The sequence below is a fragment of the Dermochelys coriacea genome, chromosome 13 (assembly GCF_009764565.3).
Source record: "Dermochelys coriacea isolate rDerCor1 chromosome 13, rDerCor1.pri.v4, whole genome shotgun sequence".
NCBI lineage: Eukaryota > Metazoa > Chordata > Testudines > Dermochelyidae > Dermochelys > Dermochelys coriacea.
Genome location: NC_050080.1, coordinates 21,403,740 through 21,422,914, shown reverse-complemented (window position 1 = coordinate 21,422,914; position 19,175 = coordinate 21,403,740). Strand labels below are relative to the sequence as shown.

Genomic DNA, 19,175 nt, shown 5'->3' with positions numbered 1-19,175 from the left:
AAGTGCTTTACAAGGGAGGTCAGTAACATTATCCCCCTTGCACAGATGGGTTCATTGATGCACAGGGCGGTGCAGTGACTGGCCCAAAGGTCTCCTGAGTCCCAGCCCAGTGCTGTAACTAGTGTACATTGCACAGCACAACAGATGAAAGGGGAAATTGCTGACCACACTAACCCCCTCCCATTACAAAAGGGGCCAGGGATCTTTAATGTCCACGTGGAGGAGACAGGAGCTCTGTTTATAATGACTCATGTGAGAGGGTCACACCAAATAAACTGCATGCAATGGACTTGATCTGCCCCAGAAAGGTGCCTGAACTGGGAGGCAGCATGCCGGCCTGTGAGTCTCCCCAGACCTCGCCTGTGATTTCAGCTCGAAATGTCTCTGTGCTCATCAGCCCCATGGGCTATCTGCTACCTCAGCCTGTGGCAGCTCCAATTGCTGCAGGCAGTTTGGCCCCTGTTATTAAGCCTGGTAAATATACAAACACCACCCTGACTATTTTGCAAGACAGTTTCCTCATGTGCAAAGTGCAATATCCTGCCTATGGGTTTGGTTTTCCTTGTTTTCTCTCTCATCATCGTGACTCTTGCTTCCTCCTCCCCTGTCTCTGATCTGTGCCCGCCTCCAGGCTATCCCTAATGCTGCTTCTCCAGCCACCTCCCACCCTGCTCAGCTCCCATCTTTGATCCCTTCACGGCCTTTTGGGCTCTTCCCCCATCAGGATCTAGCTACCAGACTCCCCTTCAGTGCGTGCTCTGCCCCACTGGAACTCAGCTTCATGCTTTTTCTGTGGTGCCCCTTGTACCTGGAACATCTTCCCCCCACCCCGAGCCAAATCCCTCCCTTCCCCCATCAAATCCCTCCTTAAAAACAGTGGAAAGGGCACCCAACTGGGAACCAGCAGTCCTGCCTTCTGACCCCATCTTTGCTAGATCTCCCTTTGTGGCTTTGGGCAAATCACTTAACCGACCCATGCCTCAGTTTCTCCATCTGTCACATGAGGATCACGATACTTAAAGCAGGTTGAGATCCATAAATGCTAAGTCCTGTTAAACCGCCTTCTTTTGCTTAGCCTTCCATTGCTGCTGCTCATGTCTGAAGCTGTCTGCTACCACCTGTGCTGCATAGCCCAAAGGTATTTAGGCACCCATTGCTTTCAGTGGGAGCTAGGTACCTAAATACCTTTGAGAATCTGCATCTGTTTATGTCTCTCTCATTTAGGGCCCCGCACTGCTCCCATTGAAAACAAGAAGGGCTTTGCCATTAACTTATAGGAAGTAGGATCATCAGACCCTTACTTTGTACACGCCTTTGCACAGGGACCGGATCTCTGTCAGAGCACTGTAGATGTTAATGGTGCCATAGTGATATGCTATTAATCATTAGAATTCTTTATTCGGGGCTCTATAAAAGGCCCAAGCTGCCGTTAATAGAAAACTTCGGTCGCTTTATACACGGGGTGTTGGAACAATTTCTATAGTGGGGATGCTGAGAGCTGTTTAACTAAACTGTCGACCCTGTATATAATGGAAATCACTTCAAGCCAGGGTGTGCAGCAGCACCCCTAGTTCCAGCACCTATGTATATACATACAGTCATGAGATGGAAAGATATTAATTAGGATAGGGCCAGAGTCTTCTCTGTGATGTGCTTGTGCATCTCCTAGGGACTGTGGTGGAAGATGCATGTATCTGCTGTGCGCAGAATTTGAGTCCGAATTGTGCAGTGTATCTGAAGATGATGAACAGGCAGAGACAGAAAGAGATGAAAGGTTTCAGAGTAGCAGCTATGTTAGTCTATATCCTCAAAAAGAACAGGAGGACTTGTGGCACCTTCAAGACTAATAAATTTATTTGAGCATAAGCTTTCGTGAGCTACAGCTCACTTCATCAGATGCATTGCTCCAATGAAGTGAGCTGTAGCTCACGAAAGCTTATGATCAAATAAATTTTAGTCTCGAAGGTGCCACAAGTCCTCTTGTTTTTTAAAGAGATGAAAGATTGCCACCTTGTGGTGAAACCCAGGTTATAGCCCCAGTGTGTCAGAACTCAGGCAGGGCTGGACAAATCTTGCTGCGTTTCTGTCACATAGCTTTTTTTGACAAGTCGCTTAGCAGGTTTTAGTTCATGTGATTTCTCCACCCTTGAATTGCACTTTGTTTGGGGTTGATTCAAATGCAGCGGTGCTCAGATTACCATGCTGATGGGACAGTATATGAACCCAGAAACGAACAGACTGTTAAATTCAACTCTAATCTTAGGAATTTCGTTCAGGACTCTGTATAACTCAGCATGGGCTGAGGGATGTGCTGGCTGCCGCTTCCCGCAGCCCCCATTGGTCTGGAGCGGTGATCGGCCGAACCTGCGGACGTTGCAGGTAACAAACCAGCCCAGCCCGCCAGTGGCTTTCCCTGACAGGCTACGTGCCAAAGGTTGCCGATCCCTGGCATAGATCATAAAATCCTAATACCTAGCTCTAATATAGCACCTTTCATCGGGTGATGTCCAAGCGCTTTACAAATGAGGTCAGATTCCTAACCCCCCTTTTACAGATGAGGATACTGAGGCACAAAGAGATGCAATGATTTGCCCAAGGTCACCCAGCAGGCCAGTGACCAAACGGAATAGAAGCCAGGCCTCCCAAGTCCCAGTCCAGTGCTCTATCCACTAGGAAGTACTGCCTTCCTTTACACAGATAGGGATTTGGCTGGATAGTTCAAGTGGTTTTGACTGCCTATGTCACCATCTGTCCCAGGTTTCACTATTTTCCTTGGGAAATTTGAGACTATCCAGACACAGCAACAGAGCGTCTTTGGATTTTGACAGAGGGTTTGCTGGGTCTGAAGTGTCCCAGGGACACTCCCATTCCAAAGGAGAGTAGCCTGCCGCTAACTTCCTCAGGTCACTGAGCCCAGTGCCTGGTGGGCCAGCACTTTGGGAGTTGAGTGAGAGCTGTACGCATATTAATACAGTGCAGCCACACTCAATTAAGGTCATTGTCTATGTAATGCATTGTCAAGTTTGGATGCCACACTTTAAGAAGCTTCCAGCAGCAGAGATAACACTGCCTCAACTTGAGCCCCTGGTCAGTTTCCAAAGAACAGAAGTGAAAGGCTAATACAATGTCCCATGACACCACCTGCTGCAGTGCTTAGGCACCCTGGTTTTATTTAAGTTATGGTCTGCCATTAAGGACTGAATAAAAATGAAGCAAACTGATTTGGCCCTAGAGACGAGCCAAAATCAGAGCCATTCATCCAATTGCAGGGAAAAAAGGAACCTATATATCCAAACAACACCTGCAAAACCAAAACCCGTTAACGAAGCTTTACAAACCAAAAGCACCCATTGGATTACCCATCTCTGCAGTCCTTTCCCTCAGTTTGAAGGGTTATCTTAGTATTTAGCAGTAACAGCAGACTAGCCCAGCCCTGCAGATGCTCCCAGCACTTGAATGTGGGAGATTTCAAACCACTATGGGGAGGGATAAGGGCTAGAGCTTCCAGAAAACTCAGCACTCATAGGGCTGGATTTTTCAAACAGGTGAGCTCCCAGCACCTTCCATTGTGACCCCGATGGCCAGGATTCTCCACAGAGCTCAGCACCCCCCACCCTCTAGAAAATCTGCCCACTAATTGAGGTGCCTAAATGGGAGCTGGCTTTTTTGGAAAGTCTAGCCCTAAGCGTATTATTGCAATGACATTGCAAAATCCTTCTTCGGGTAAGGTACTGCACCTGCCTGCAAATTAATGAAACAGGAAGAAGTCTTCCTACAAACAGAGTGACATCTGGCAGGTCTGAGAAGTGCCTGGAGCTGCCAGAGTATGAGAGAGGAGGAAAATGGGCAGGGCTGAAGTGACCCACAGCTGCAGCCATTCATGTTTGCTGTCAGCTGCCTGGTTCAATGAGGTCCTGTCTCTAGTGCTCCTAAAGCTCTGATAGGCTTAAGATGAGGCAGATCAGTGATGACCTGACACTGTTTAGGGTGTAGGCTCCACCCTGGCTAAGGTAAGAGGGAAGCAGGAAGTTTCAGGTAGGTGGTAGAGCTAAGAGAAGCAGAAAGAAAATGCCCATTTGTAGGCATTTTAAGAGCATGTCTGTTTCAAAGTCTAGGAGCAGCCACTGAAGCTAAGCAGCTGTCAAGGTACGGGGGGCTAAACAAGTGATCAAACAAAGCTATATGTTTGAGTAATGCTGCCCTGCTCATCTTGGCAGGATGTAAAAAAGAGAAGACTTATATTGTGTGAATATTTTGGGCTAGGGTAACTGATCAGAAGGAATCTTGCTGTGGAAGGTGTATACAGAATAGCTTGGGGGAGAAGCAACTTTCATAATGCAGTGGCACTTGTACAAAGCATTAATCCTGTTTAAGAATTAAGAAATTTCCTTGATAGCCAAGGGAAATGATATTCTTTGTCTCTTCCCCTACTCCCCTCTTCTAGTTCCCTCTGTGTCAGGCAGTTATAGGAGCTAAAGGTGTGCTAAACTGGGGGCATTCTAGCAAAGTACAGGTAGTAGTTGGCTTATCCTGGGAGATCCTTCTAGCTATAAAGCTGGGCTCTTCAATTGCTGTGGCAGAAGTGCTGTGTGACCTGTCTTGTGGCCTATGGAAGGGGGAAACTTAGTTGCCACCCACATCCTGGTTGCTGAGGAGTTGTCAAGCTGTTCCCTTTAGTTTTTAAGGTGGGGTTACAAGTTAGCTGGGTTTTAGGCCCCCAGACTCTGACTCCTCCCCCTCACTATTTATCTACTGAGTTTGCCTTGGCATTTTTGGGTGGACCTGACAATGATATATTTTATTTATTTATTATTTACACACCTCTTTCCAAAGGCAATTGACTCCTGCCCACTGTGATGGGACTTCCATGCTCAGGGCTGGCCTGAGGATTTTGAGAGGCTAGAGAGAGGAGGACTTTTTATTACTCCTAACAGACATGATGAATTCAGTATGAAGCCTGTGGAGAAGATGGGGTGGGGGGGCTAAGGTTGAAAAACACTCGCTCCACACTGCCTCTGAATGTGGGGCTCACAGAGGGCTGTCTCTCTGGGGGTGTGCTGAGGCACCCTGGGTGGTAAGGTGAGCTGGGGTAGGAGTGCCTAGCTTAGGGTCAGTGGAAGTAGGGGGCAGATGCTTCCTGCTTCAACTTGGGGTTATTTTTCTGTTTGTAATTGGACTTTCCCTCTCCCATGCACTCCTTTTATTTGTCAACTTAGCTTGTCTGAAAATCCAGTTAAGCCCTTTACTGCTGAATTACTGTGGGTTGCAGCTACAGCTTTTGGGTAGAGGGACCAGATAGCAACTGTGGGGGAAAAAACAGCACGGGGTGGGGGGTAATAGGTGCCTATATAGAGCGAGTTCCCAAAAATGGGACTGTCCTATAAAAACAGGACATCTGGTCACCTTACTCCTGAGAATAAAGCAGTTAATATTAGCCTCAAAGTGCTTTGTGCCCCCAGCTAATGCCTATAGACAGTGGATTTTCTGTGATGCTGTAGGAAATGGCTTGTTTTTTGCAGATCCCATTACAGATAGGTTATTCACTCGATGCTAGCTAGAATCCCTCCTTGCCTCTATACACCCTCCCTGAAGGATCCATTGGATTCAGCTATTGCCTCTGCTGCTGATTCCTAAATTTGCTTCTCTAGCTCCAATCTCCTTCTGGAGCGGAGTTGGCTGGGGAAGGGGCAAGGAAGAAGTGTGGTTTTGAAAGGGAGGTAACTAGTCTATGCCACCCATTCTCTTCCCTTCCCCCATCCACAGAAGTTAAGAGTCTGCTATAGCTGCCAGTTAGTAAACATAATTCTTTAGCTCAAGCTGTAGAGGCTCCTGAGTTGGCTGGAGAGATCCAAAGTTCAGTCCCGGGTGATAGCCATTGTCCCTTGTTTTTAGATCTGCTGAGACAAATTCTGCCCTTTGGTTATGCTCCCGCATCTCAAGTGGCTTCATTTCCTTCCAAATCTTCTCACAGCTAATGCTGTGTCCTCTGCCACTAAAGTCTGCAGCCTCTGACCTTCTGACTTGTCCTCTCCATGCAGCCAGACCCTCATTAAATTGCACTTGTTCAAAATGAAATTGTATTACAGTAGCAGGTAGGGCCCTGACTGTGATTGGAACCTCATTATGGCAGATGCTGCACACATCCATAGTGTGAGAGAGTCCCTGCCCAGAAGAGTGCCCAGTCTAAACAGACAAGAGAGAATCAGCGTGAGGGGGGAACCAAAAAGATGAAGTGACTTGTCAGAAGTCACACAGCAGCTCCTTGGCAGAACAGGGAATAGAGCTCAAGTCTCCTGAAACATTTCACTCCGCTCCACTCTAGCCATGGGCTGAGAACCACTGGTCTGTCAGCGCACAGTTGTGGCCCATGTGACATTCTCAGGGTCATGACTAGGGTGGGGCAGGAAGGGCAACCTGCCCCAGGCACAGAGCCACCAGGGGGGAGAGTGCAAATTGGGGCCATGCAGGATCAGGCCCAGCATCAGCACCTTTCCCCTGGCAGGATTGGGCCCGGCAGTATCGGCAGGAGGCCAGGGTGCTCAGTGTGGTCCCCCACCCCATAGGATCATGGGATCAGTGACCCTGGTTGGAGCACGCTCCCCAGTACTAGGACCGCAGTGGCAGGTGGGCTGCACTGCTGAGCTATGTGCAGCCGAGGTAGGAGACCAGTGGGCATGGGGAGGGGGTGCACCTGGTGCCTGGGGAACAGACTCTAGGTCTGGGGGCTGGGGCGAGTCTCTGGATGGGGGGGCACCCTGCACCAGTCAGGGCTCCCCATCTTTGCAGGCAGGATTTACAGACACACTTTCACTTCCACACTACTGCTGGCAGCGCAGCTGGGCTGAGCATCTGGAGAGTACAATATGCCATATCACCCTTTTGTAAGTTAATTAATTTTAACAGTTAATGTTTTGATGTATTTTGCTAATTTAAAATGCTCTTGGTAGATATTTGCTAGTGTTGAAATGAAAGGTACTAGATGGATTTGAATTGCATTGCTGTCATACAACAAATACTCTACTTTTTTTTTTTGTAGATGTACTCTGTGTGGGGGGGGAGGGGGTGTATATGCGGCCCACAATGGTAAATAGGTTGAGAACCACTATTTCAGACATACGGCTTATTCACCCAAAAACTCAGATTGGCTCTAAATAAAACTACAGAATTCAAATTAGATTTGGCTAAATAGCTTATTTTGAGACTTTCAACACACAATGTTTCAAAATTTAGCTAGATTTGGTTTTAAAAAGTGTTTTTAAAAATAAAAAAAATTCAGAGTTAAATGAAATGTGTTGTTGGTCCCAAAACAATTTTTTAAAGAGGTGTTTTTTGGCCAGTGAACTAAAAAATAGCTCCGCTCTGGAGTCTCAGCCCAGTGCACCCTCCATTAGCCCACATAGCAGATCTGGTAGCTACTTTTGAGTATTTCCAAAACTCATTCTTCCTGTAGTTTAAGATTCCACTCCAAGCTCCTGTTATGTCCTGCTTTGAATGCTGCAATCACCTCCATCATGTCTGTTCACTGAATCCCATATCTCTCCTCACCTTCATGCAGCTCCCAGATGCTGTCCCCACCTAACTCTCTTGCCTATGCTCTGCCCACACTTCTGTTTTTAATCAGTCCATGTCTGTCTGTGTGCTGTGAAAAAGATAACTGCTGAGTAAGCTGTAAGTATTGCTGTCTTCTCTCCTGACCCTTCCCCCATTTCCCACCTCCCATGCACGCCTTACTTAGCCCCAGCTTTTTACACTATGCTTATGCCTGAGACAACTCCATAATGGGCATATTTACAACATGTTCGTGGCATACCTAAAGCATGGCTTCCATGTCAAGAGATAACATGAATGCTGCATCGAAAGAGAGGCTGACCTAGAGGAAATGTTGTGTAGAACAATAGAGGAAGAAACTAAATCGGTCAACGTGACGCTTGGAAGCACGAACAGATTAGCACAAGACTAAAATAAATGGTGAAAACTGGTGGATACCCTGTGTACCTGAATGGGCAGGATTATAAGAAGAGAAAAATATGTAGGTACTTCGGTTCCTTCAAAAGCCAACAAGCAATCCGCATAGTTAGGGCCCTACCAAATTCACTGTCCATTTTGGTCAATTTCACAGTCACAGGAATTTTAAAATAGTAAATTTCATGATTTCAGCTATGTAAATCTGAAATTTCAGTGTTGTAATTGTAAGGGTCCTGACCCAAAAAGGAGTTTGTTTTTTTGGGGGTGTCTTTTGGGCGGGGGGGGGGCGTTGCAAGGTTATTATAGGAAGTGTTGCAGTACTGCTTCCTTCCGCTGGAGAGCAGCAGCTGCTGGCCAGGAGAGCAGCAGCTGCTGGCCAGGAGAGCAGCAGCTGCTGGCCAGGAGAGCAGCAGCTGCTGGCCAGGAGAGCAGCAGCTGCTGGCCAGGAGAGCAGAAGTAAGGGTGGCATGGTATGGTATTGTTGGGGCACTGCCTTCAGAGCAGGGAGCCTGGCCAACAGCTGCAGCTCTTGAGCCGCCAGCTCTGAAGGCAGCACAGAAGTAAGGCTGGCAATACCATGCCCCCCCCCAATAACCTTGTGACCCATGCCCCCAAAACTCTTTTGGGTCAGAACTCCCAATTTGAGAAATGCCGTGAAAGCTGTTTAGTCTAGGGTAAAAGCACAAAAGACCGGATTTCACGGTCCGTGATGCGTCTTTCATGGCCATAAATTTGGTAGAACCCTACACATAGTTGTCAACGTGTTCTACCTAATGTAAACTAGAACTGTGCTGTGTGGCTTTTGTTTTAATATTTTCTGCAGGTTTCCCCCCCATCCCCGTTAACAGAGGGAAAGAATGTGGATTTGGAAATGACCCAAACTACAATTTCCCTGAGGCAAAGTTAGAGCAAGCTCCCATTATCCTTTCTAGGCCAAGCTTCCTGGTTGAACTACATCTCCCATGATGCAACATAGTCAACCCTCTTGGGAAATGTAGTCTGGCCGGGAACCCCGATCCGTGGAGCGGAATGGGCATGTGAGGCAACCAAACTACAACTGCACTGAGACACCTTGGCTGCAAGTTTTCAGTGGAAAGCAGACACCTGTGGGAAAACTCAGGTTAGTTGAGAACCCAATTGATGAAAAGCTTTCAGCCAGTCATAATGAAGAGCTCATGCCTCTCTGATTGTATTGAACTATACTGCGACCAGTTCATGCCCTTGGCCCGACAGCCATCTAGAGTCCAGCCATGGACTCTGGACAAGACTTGTTGGGAGCCCAATTTGAGACCCCTTAATACAGCCTGATTTTCAGAGGGTAGGCGCTCTTTCTGAACACTGGGTCTTTAAAGCCGTTTCAAGCTGGGCAGCCAGATCAATAGAGGCTTTGGAAAATCCTGACTCTCTTAGTACTTGTATACTATCTGAGTTCCTTGCCATCTTTAATGTGTCTGTTCTGGCAGCGCCCCACAGTAAATGGGCAACCACATGGTGAAGAGAAATTGTGAGGCTGTGTGTGTGAGACAGGTGGTGCTAAGTTAGGTGTAGGTGCAGGAGACAAACACCCGAGTATGGACTGGCGGGATTGTACTCCCGCAGCTCCTCCTGCCACCGAGGCTATGCTTTTTTTTTTTTTTTTTTTTTTTTTTTTTTTAAAAGCAAGCTGGCTTGAGTATGCCTACGGGTGCTGCGGTCGCACCTCCTGATTGCTAGGTAGCCTTACCCTTTGTGTCTAGCCCAGGAACTTCCCCAGGGCCTGAAAATCACCATCTGGATCCTGACACACCAATAAATATCAAAATGCAGCTCCCCTCAAAAGCCAGCAGCAGAAGGTGCTGTCCCCTCTCTCTGTACCTTCTGTAATCTCGCAAAGTGGGTGGGGAAGGAAGGTCTCCCCCTTGACTTTCAAGAGCTCTTCCCCGGGCTGCTGCTTGGGCTGGATACTGCTTATGGATGGGCTGGGGCACCAGAGGTTGATATGTGCTGGTGCTAGGGCTGGTGACTGCAAGCACTTCCTGCCTCCTGCAGGAGTGCTAAGGAAGTAGTGGGAGTAGTTCAGGGTGGTCGCTCTGGAGGGGGTAGAGGTTCGTATTGCTTCTCTCTACAGCTTGGGGGAGAAGGATGAGCCCCTTAGGGCGCAAGCTGGGGAGCAAGAGGCGATGACTGACTGCCTTCCTTATCACAAAAGGACAGACCTGTCTGAATGACCCAGGCTCCGTTTGGGGTGGGGGGGTCCTGTATCTTCCCCTGGCTTTCCTGCCCCCTCCCCCCGGCTGACCAATCAGGTAGGAATTGGGTCCTGGGATTCACGAAGCAGCCCCCTGTTATCAAGGCTTGCTGGACCCCGAAGGCTGAAGTACGCTGTCTTTTTTATAAATGACCCATGCATGCTGTGTGGATGTGGTAGCACCCTGTGGGGTTCTGGCAGTGCCAGAGATCTCATGCCTGCTTTTGAGCGCTAGCTGCTTCCTTTGTAAAGGAGGGGAGGACAATCGCCCTCTAGAGTGAAATTCCCTGTGTCCTCAGCCCCATAGCAAACACCCTGGAAGCCTGGAGGAACATGAATTTGGTGGCTGGACTGTGTGATGTTTCCCCCTAGTGGCGGAACACAGATGACCAGACCCCTAATGGCTAAGGATTAGTTTCCCTGACCGAGAGGGGAGTTGGGTTTTGGCCTGGAGCGTGGGGGTCTCGTCCTGTCTCTCCAAGGCTGTGTGAGACTGAGCCAGTGATTGAGGAGCTGCGGTGAGCTGGCATCTGGCCCTCTAGGGTAAGGCAGAGATAGGGAGTGGTAGCCAAGGGCACGCAGTACAAGCCTTCTGGAACGAATGCGTTGAAAGGCTCTGTAAGCATCCTTGCCATAGTGCCTTGTTAATCATAGGCAGGAGCCTGCTTGGATGAGTTTCCGTTCAGCAGCGCCCTTAAACTTGTGTCCTCTGGAGCTCAGACTAAGTTCCCTCACCACTGTACCGCCCCATGCCTGCCAGATGCTCTGTGGGTGGAAAGTGGGTTAAACTGAAGGCTCACTTCTTCCTCTGCTACGCCCTTCCCATGACCAAGTAAACATAAAATCCTTTTAGTGTCTTGCAGTCTGAGCCCAGGGTGTGCTCAGGCCAAAGGTCCAGTGCACTCCTGGCAGCGCTCACCTATGGGGGGAAAAATCCAGCTCTGTGCCCCTTGTATGTGCTGTCTTGGGAACCGAGGACTGGGTGTGAAGCAGAGGACAAAGAGGGAAGGTCGGGTGTCTCCTGCCCACTGGCTGGGGCATTGGCTGCCTGCTGTCAATTAAACACTGGAGAAAGCTGGGCTCAGCAGACTGGTGCACATGCGGGGGATGGCTCATGACCCTCTCCCAGCACAGCAGAGCTGACAGGCACTGAAGCTTCTGGACCCAGCCAGGACATTTGCTCTGGGATGCACAGCAGCAAAACAAACTGGTAGGATTTTGTTACCCCTTTGGGGTGGGGAGTGCAGGAGGAACATGGGGCTGGGATTGTGGGGGTTTGATGTGGATGTCCCTGCTGGACCAATTCGAAGGATGTCTGGCAGCTGGAGTGATATGACTCTGTGTGCAGCATACCAGGAAGGTTGCATCTGTTTTGGGGAAGAGGCAGCATCTGATGGTGTACAGCTGTCCCCTTCCATCTGGGTAAGACATCAGAGGAGTGAAGTTTTGGAATAGCCTTCCAAGGGAAGCAGTGGGGGCAAAAGATCTATCTGGTTTTAAGATTCTACTTGATAAGTTTATGGAGGAGATGGTATGATGGGATAATGGGATTTTGGTAAGTAATTGATCTTTAAATATTCAGGGTAAATAGGACTAATCCCCTGAGATGGGATCTGAGTTACCCAGGAAAGAATTTTCTGTAGCATCTGGCTGGTGAATCTTACCCATATGCTCAGGGTTTAGCTGATTGCCATATTTGGGGTCGGGAAGGAATTTTCCTCCAGGGCAGATTGGAGAGGCCCTGGAGGTTTTTCACCTTCCTCTGTAGCATGGGGCATGGTTGACTTGAGGGAGGCTTCTCTGCTCCTTGAAGTCTTTAAACCATGATTTAAGGACTTCAATACAGACATAGGTGAGGTTTTTCATAGGAGTGGGTAGGTGAGATTCTGTGGCCTGCACTGTGCAGGAGGTCGGACTAGATGATCATGGTCTAGTCTGAATGGTCCCTTCTGACCTTAGTATCTATGAATCCTTCTCTTTCCCCACAGTGTTTGCTCTCAGGGTCTCTGCTGGGAGTCCCACCATCCACTGAGGCTGTGTTACATTGGTTGGCTTGCTGGGTGAATGGGAGGTGGCTTTAAATCCTTCATCTGCAGGATTTGTGAGCTCCCTCCTAGCTCTGCCTCCTGTCATGCAAATGCCCAAAGTTGAGGGGGGGTGCCCCTGGAATGAGGGTCACATGCAGAAATGGGATCTGGGGCCTGTATGGCAGCAGGAGGAAACAAGCTGAAATCTTGACCTCTCCTCTGTTTTCATGCTGCTTCGGGCAGCCATTGGGGGCTGATACAGAGTAACTGGAAGTCCGTTCTCTCTTGGAGCTAATCAGGCTGTGAGTATTATGGCCTCTGCAGGCTGTCCTTCCTAGTTCAGAGAGTAAGTGGGATTTGAACCTGGGGAGCTTGTGTAGCAGAGGAGCACTTGCCGCTAAGCTACCAAACTGGCTTTCTGGCTCATGTCCAGAACAACCGTTTGACCATCCTGCCTGGGCCAGCAGACCATGATTGTATGCCTGTGTCTTCAAGAGGTAGGGTGGCCTAGTAGTTGGAGCAGAAGGCTAGCAGCCAGGGCTCCTGGGTTCCATTCTGGGGTCTGCCACTCGCTCAGCTTAACAAGGCAATGCTTAATCTCTCCCTGCCTCGGTGCTTGTTTTCACCCAGCATTGCCAGCTGGGCTCAGCCATCTCATACTAACCTGCTTTCTTCTAATTATTACAGGGGCTTGGTGAATAAGTCTGGAAACCTTTTCCCACCCATCTCGGTCTCAACCTGTTAGTTTCCCAACAGCTGAGGACTGGGGGGAGGGGAGGAAGACACACAAGGTCTTAGTTCTAGGAACTGTATCTGTCGAGAGATTCCTGTCCCCATCTTCTTGTTACCAGAAGAGGTTAATAGAGATGCTGTGGCCTCCACTGCTAGCCCTCTTAATGCAGTTCATGAATGGTGGCCATAGCCTTGGTCTCTGGTCCATGGCTGCATCTACACAGAGAACTGAGCTGGTGAGACAACACGGGTGCTGGTATCAGCTCTGCAGTGTGTCACCACTAGTCAGGCAGCTTTGCTTGCAGTTCTACCAGGTCTACTTGGGGGCTGTCACATGGCTATTCAGTCTCATTGCCCCAGGGTACCTATCCCATAGGCCCTGTTGCAGCTTCCTGAAGTGGTGGCTCCTGGTAGACTTTGTAAGGCCTTCTGGAAGCCCAGGGAAGTTGTGAAAGAAATCAAACTCCTGTAACTCCCTGGGTACTGACTGTCCACCTGCCTCCCTCTCAAAATGGAGGGCAGGCTGAATGGCCAGCTCTCGTGCCTTGCTCAGCAAGAGGTTTCTACTGGGATTCCATGTGCTAGCCAGGAGGAGATTGGCTGCCAGTTACACGTGACTTCCTGCCAACTGCTCTGGGGGGCTGCATACAATGTGCCACAGAATCTTGGCATGCCAGTGCATCCCACTTGTATCATCGCAAAGTCCCAGCACTTGATACAAAACTGCAGTGTGTACCATGCAAATTGCAAGGCTCTGTGACATCCTCAGCATCTTGACAGCCTGCTGTATGTGGCAAAGGGAGGATTAACCTCCTTTTGGGAATGATCAGATATGAAGATTATGGGCCATGCAGGCTTTCCTTCCAAATGTCCTTGCTAATGAAACCCAAAAGCTGCGTGATTGGGGTGCATGAGTGCCTAATGCAAGTGGCCTTCCAAAGCTGTCTGAGTCCTCCACCAACCTGCAACTAAATAGACCTTAACTGTTCATTACTTACAGCACAGTCTAGTCCACTTAATCGGAATGACTGCTTCTCTGGGATATACCCCCAGTTACCAAATGATGGTGAATGGCAACGGCTGTTGCTTAAGTGGGAAAGTATTAACAATTTCTGCTCTACTGGAGATTCATCTACACCTGTATGTAGTGGCTGTGAAAAGGTTCCAAATCAGAAGTGGTTGGGATTTGGCCTTTAATGAGTGTAAAGTGCAGAGACTTTTGTTGCTCAGTATAGTGCTACTCTGGATGTCTTCCGCCTCTCTTCCATGGCCTCTTCTAATTTGGACAGCTACATGCATGGTGCAAAAGGCCATCTGCTAGCGTGTCCCAATAAGAAGATCACACAGTACAAAGTGACTGCTGGTGACTTCATTATGGGATTAAAGTCCTCTGGGATGGCAAATGCTAATCCATGTAAAAGTGAAATGGCTCATACCGATTAACATTCAATTGCAAAATAACGCTTGCCATCTGCTTTTGAAAGGACTACAGTGATAGGGTGATAACTGTAACCCATTAATGTTAATGATGATGATAAAGAATTCTGCAGGGAAATGTGGTGATGCCGGTTTGCATGGTGGCAGACCCTCCAAGAGTAGAGAGAATGTATGCGAGCTCAGAGTTGTCAATTGTCACTATTTTATTCCCAGTCTTGTGATATCTGTTGGCTTCTTCAAAACCCTGGCTCCTGGAGATATGTGAGAATCTCAGATTTTTTTTTTTTTAATAAAGTGTCTAGCCCTCACAGTTGCAGGGAACGCTTGAAAATGTAACCCTTTAAAGGCTCAAACCAGAAGGTAAACAAGAACCCCTTTAATTCATGATCATGGGGTGTGGCTCAGAATTTTGAATGTTTTGTGTTTGGCAGTATGTTGCTTTTCCCATGCCGAGGTTTCTCCGTCTTCCCAAAGAGACACGCCGCACATACTGTGTTCACCTTCCACTGAAGTTAATGGGAGTCTTTCCATTGACTTCAAAGGCAATCCAGTGAAGCCTAAATACAGCATGTGCAGAAAGGAGTGGGAAGCCAGGTTACAAAGCAACAGCCATGTCAGTCAATCCAGGAATGTCACTTCCCAACAAGCTAAAAGCCACATCCCATGGAGTGTGCTCTCTATCCACCCAGGTGATATTACATAGCTAAAAAGAGGGCAAAAATCTCTCCTCGGATCTGCACAGTGGTTCTCTCTTCTGCTATCATTACAGGCCTTGGTCTCCCAAAAGAAAAGCATAGGATCAGAGCTGAGATCTGCCATGCAGAAGTGAGGAGAATTCTGACCCAAGTAAAGAATTTCAGCAGAATAGCTGACCTGTAAGTTAAGCGGTGGCAGCAAACTCTGTCAATGCTAAGTGGTGGTCCCATGAGACCTCCTAATAATTCAAGGAAAGCTTTAACTCTAGTTGGCCTAGTTCTTTTGTGCTGATCACATTAGTGTCAAGGAGCCATGGCTTGGCTTCTGCTAGATCGTATCTCTGTGTTTTATCACAGAGTAGCACTTCCTTCGCCTTGGAAGTTTTGTTTATACATCCTGTTCCCCTCTACGGGGTGTGCGCATGCTGCTGGCAAGGACTCTGGCCTACAAGGAGAGCTCCTGCAGCAGGGAATGGTCTGAAGACCTAGGTGGCAAGGAGGAGACTAGCTTATTCTCTGATGTTAAAGGGTGTGGACAGGGGTTTCTTTTTGACTGATCACAAAGTAGAATGGCACATTTCCCCCACCCCCTTTGGAAACACCTCTCTGGTCTGTAAGCAGTATGGGTGAGTATGGTAGCATGTGGGAACACAGGACTGGGAAGCTGGAGGTCTGGACTCTGATTCTGGCTTTGTCATGACCTTGACCAAGCCCCCTTAACCTCTCTGCCTCCCCTTTCCCATTAAATATTATTTTCATTGTATTACTTACCCCGTGGGGGGCTGCACAAATGGCTGTGAAGTAAAAGGTGATTTCCCTATAGGAGGCACCTGTATGTGCCCTGGGTGTATGAACGGCTGGTTCATTTTGATGGAATCCATGGGCCCAGAGAGTCCAAGGGGTCATCTGTCAGTGCACAACCCTAAACAGTTAAACATGGTTTAAGGTTTTGAGGGATGAATTGCCTGCTCAGGTGCATGGCAAATGCACCATCAGAAAATATTCTCTTCTTCCTGTATCGTCTTAATAAAAGATTTAAGAAGGAAAAAGTTAAAGCATTTGTAACGTAATAGGCCTTTATTGGAACAATATCCTTCATTGCTATGGCTATGTTTTAGTCTCAGATATTTTTAGTAAAAGTCATGGACAGGTCACCGGCCGTAAACAAAAATTCACGGCCCGTGACCTGTTCATGATTTGTGCTAGATACCCCTGACTAAATCTTGGGTACTCTTTGGCAGGCGGCAGCCCGGGGGGCTCCGCCCGCTGCCCCCCACCCCAAGCGTCTGCTCCACAGCTCCCATTGACTGGGAGCTGTGGGCGCAGTGCCTGCAGGCAGAGGCAGCACGCAGAGCTCCCTGGCTGTGCTTCTGCCTTGGAACATGTTGCTGCTTCTGGGGACCTCCTCCTCCCCCCACCCCCCAGGTAAGCACCACCCAGAGCCCTCACCACCTCCCACACCCGAACTCCTCCTGCTGCTGCTGGCGGGGAGGGCTGCCGCAGCGGGCTCCAGGGCTGCCACTGCAGAAGTCACCAAATCCATGACCTCCATGCCAGATTTGCAGCCTTACTAATTGACTTTCCCTTCATCTGTAGGGCCTTAAAGGGGAAAAAACCCCACTGTTTGCTGGTCTTTCAAAGATGGCAATAACTATCCTGGGGTGAGGGAGAAACCGTAGCTGCTGTTTCCTTGAAAACAAAACAGGACACAAACACATGAAGGGAGATAAAAGAACAGCAGAAATAAGAAATACAGCTTCTGTCTCTAGTGCTGACTCTTACTTGCAACCTCGCCGCTGAGGAAATGCGGGCATGGCACATGGTCCAATCAGCCTTTCTGAGAGCTGGCAAAATTGTACCAGCATGGGGCTGTTTAGAGCAGTGGTTTTCCACCTGTGATCTGTGGACCCCGGGGATCTGCAAACTATGCCTAAGATTTCCATTTGAAATGTTTTTAGGGGTCCACAAATGAGAAAAAGTTGAAAACCACTGGTTTAGAGCAAAAAGAAAAGGAGTACTTGTGGCACCTTAGAGACTAACAAATTTATTAGAGCATAAGCTTTCGTGAGCTACAGCTCACTAGCTCACGAAAGCTTATGCTCTAATAAATTTGTTAGTCTCTAAGGTGCCACAAGTACTCCTTTTCTTTTTGCGAATACAGACTAACACGGCTGCTACTCTGAAACCTATGGCTTAGAGCGTAGCTTTTAGCTGCCTCTGGTCATGTGCTCACAGCAATGTTGCAAAAAGGACAGTCTTGGCCAATCAAGCCAGACTCCTTAATGTAAAGCAAAAAGAGAGGAAAGGAAAGAAATAAGGTGGGAAAGAGAGAGGACACATTTTGGGGGGGGGGGTGGGAAGGCAGCAGGGACTCAAGGCTCACATTCCAGGTGTTAAGGATTTAGCCAAAACTGGTGTCATTGGTTCTCTCTCTGTGGCATGGTCTGGTCAGGATGCCCAGGACAGTGAAGGCCCAACAGTGTTCTGGGGGATCCCAGCTTCCAGAAAGCAGCAGCCATGTTGAATCTCACCCCTTTCTCCCACCTCTGTTATGATTTTCTTCTTCTCCCCCCCCCCCCCATTCTCTCTAGAACCTTTTAAAAATGGGTGTTTTGGTCTACCGATTAGACCTAATTTTTAAAACAGCAATTCTGGGCCATTAGTTTGTTTCCATTTTCCTTTTGTTTACCAGTTGTAATTTTAACCCCCCTCAATAGACCTCCGTTCTTCAGACTAATCCAGGCTTGTGGCTTTAATGCAGGGTTGGGCAAACTTTTTGGCTTGAGGGCCACATTTGGGTATGGAAATTGTATGGGGGGGGCATGAATGATCTCAAAATTGGGGATTGGGGTGTGGGAGAGGGTGAAGGCTCTGGGGTGGGGCCAGAAATGAGGAGTTCAGTGTGTGGGAGGGGGCTCCAGACTAGGGCCGGGGGGGCGGTGCTCTGGGCTGGGACCAAGGGGTTTGGAGGGGATCAGGGTGCAGGCTCTAGGTGGTGCTTACCTCAAGTAGCTCCCGGAAGCAGTGGCATGTTCCTCCTCTTGCTCCTATGCAGAGGTGTGGCCAGGCAGATCACATTGGCTGCAGTTTCTGGCCAGTGGGAGCTGCAGAGCTGGCATTTGGGGTGGGGGCAATGTACAGAGCCCCCTGGCTGCCCCTAGGCATAAAAGCCAGAGAGGGGAACATGCCTCTGCTTCCGGGAGCCATGCAGAGCCACAGCACGTGCAGAGTGGGGCAAACCCCAGACCCGGCCCTCCAGCAGGAGCTCGAGGGCTGGATTAAAACAGCTGAAGGGCCAGATGTGGCCCCCAGAGCATAGTTTGCCCACCTCTGGTCCAATGCTTGCTGACTATTTATATTTAAAAAATAGGCTTTTGTTGACTCTTCTACCTTGGACATCTTGGTGTCCAGGTCCCTCACAGTCCCCTGAGTCTCTCCCCGCTTCCCTTGGTTGCAGTCTCAGACCATGAACTATGTGGGGCAGCTGGCTGAGACTGTACTGATCACTGTGAAGGAGCTGTATAAGGGCCTGAACCCAGCCACCCTGACTGGATGCATTGACATCATTGTGGTGAGGCAGCCAGATGGCTCTTTCCGGTGCTCACCTTTCCACGTGCGCTTTGGGAAGCTGGGAGTCCTGCGCTCCAGGGAGAAAGTGGTAAGTGATACCCTGCAGACGGGATGTGTGCTGTTCATGCTAGGGAGCACTGGTGTCTACTTACTTAGGTCCCCTCCTTTCTCCTCCATTCTAGTTCTTCCTGAAACTAAGTTCGCAGAGGCTGTCTTGAAGGTAGAGACAGAGAGCCCTGCCATTTGCCGGGTTGTGTCACAGCCCTGGTGCATTGTGGAATGGTTTGCTTTCCCCCTCTCTGAAGTTAGACCATTGTCAGCAGGCAGCTTGGGGGAGAGTGTGTCTCTCTCTTACATGTGAGAGGACCTCTGTCCCTCATTTACCAAGTAGTAGGTGGAAGTGAAACAGACCTGCAGTTAGGGAGGAGCCTTGACAGGGACAGGTAGCCCCATAAGATGGGACACTCTCTCTCCAGTTGTCGGGGGGGGGGGGGGGCTTACTCACCGGGAGACTTCTTTGCC

General features: G+C 48.9%; 1 protein-coding gene across 9 annotated transcripts in view; it reads left to right on the top strand.

Moving 5' to 3' along the window:
- LPIN3 (lipin 3) overlaps positions 1 to 19,175 on the top strand; it is a 48,336-nt gene that overhangs the window by 11,552 nt on the left and 17,609 nt on the right. For 2 of the 9 annotated variants that reach the window (XM_038369905.2, XM_043495493.1), the window contains one exon: positions 18,541 to 18,741. In XM_038369905.2, coding sequence (XP_038225833.1) covers positions 18,550 to 18,741 — 192 coding nt within the window. In that variant the 5' untranslated portion in view covers positions 18,541 to 18,549. Of the gene's footprint in view, positions 1 to 3,804; positions 4,147 to 8,897; positions 9,086 to 15,157; positions 15,264 to 18,540; positions 18,742 to 19,175 lie in introns of those variants that run through there. The other 7 variants (XM_038369911.2, XM_043495492.1, XM_043495494.1 and 4 more) reach the window with 7 other exon arrangements.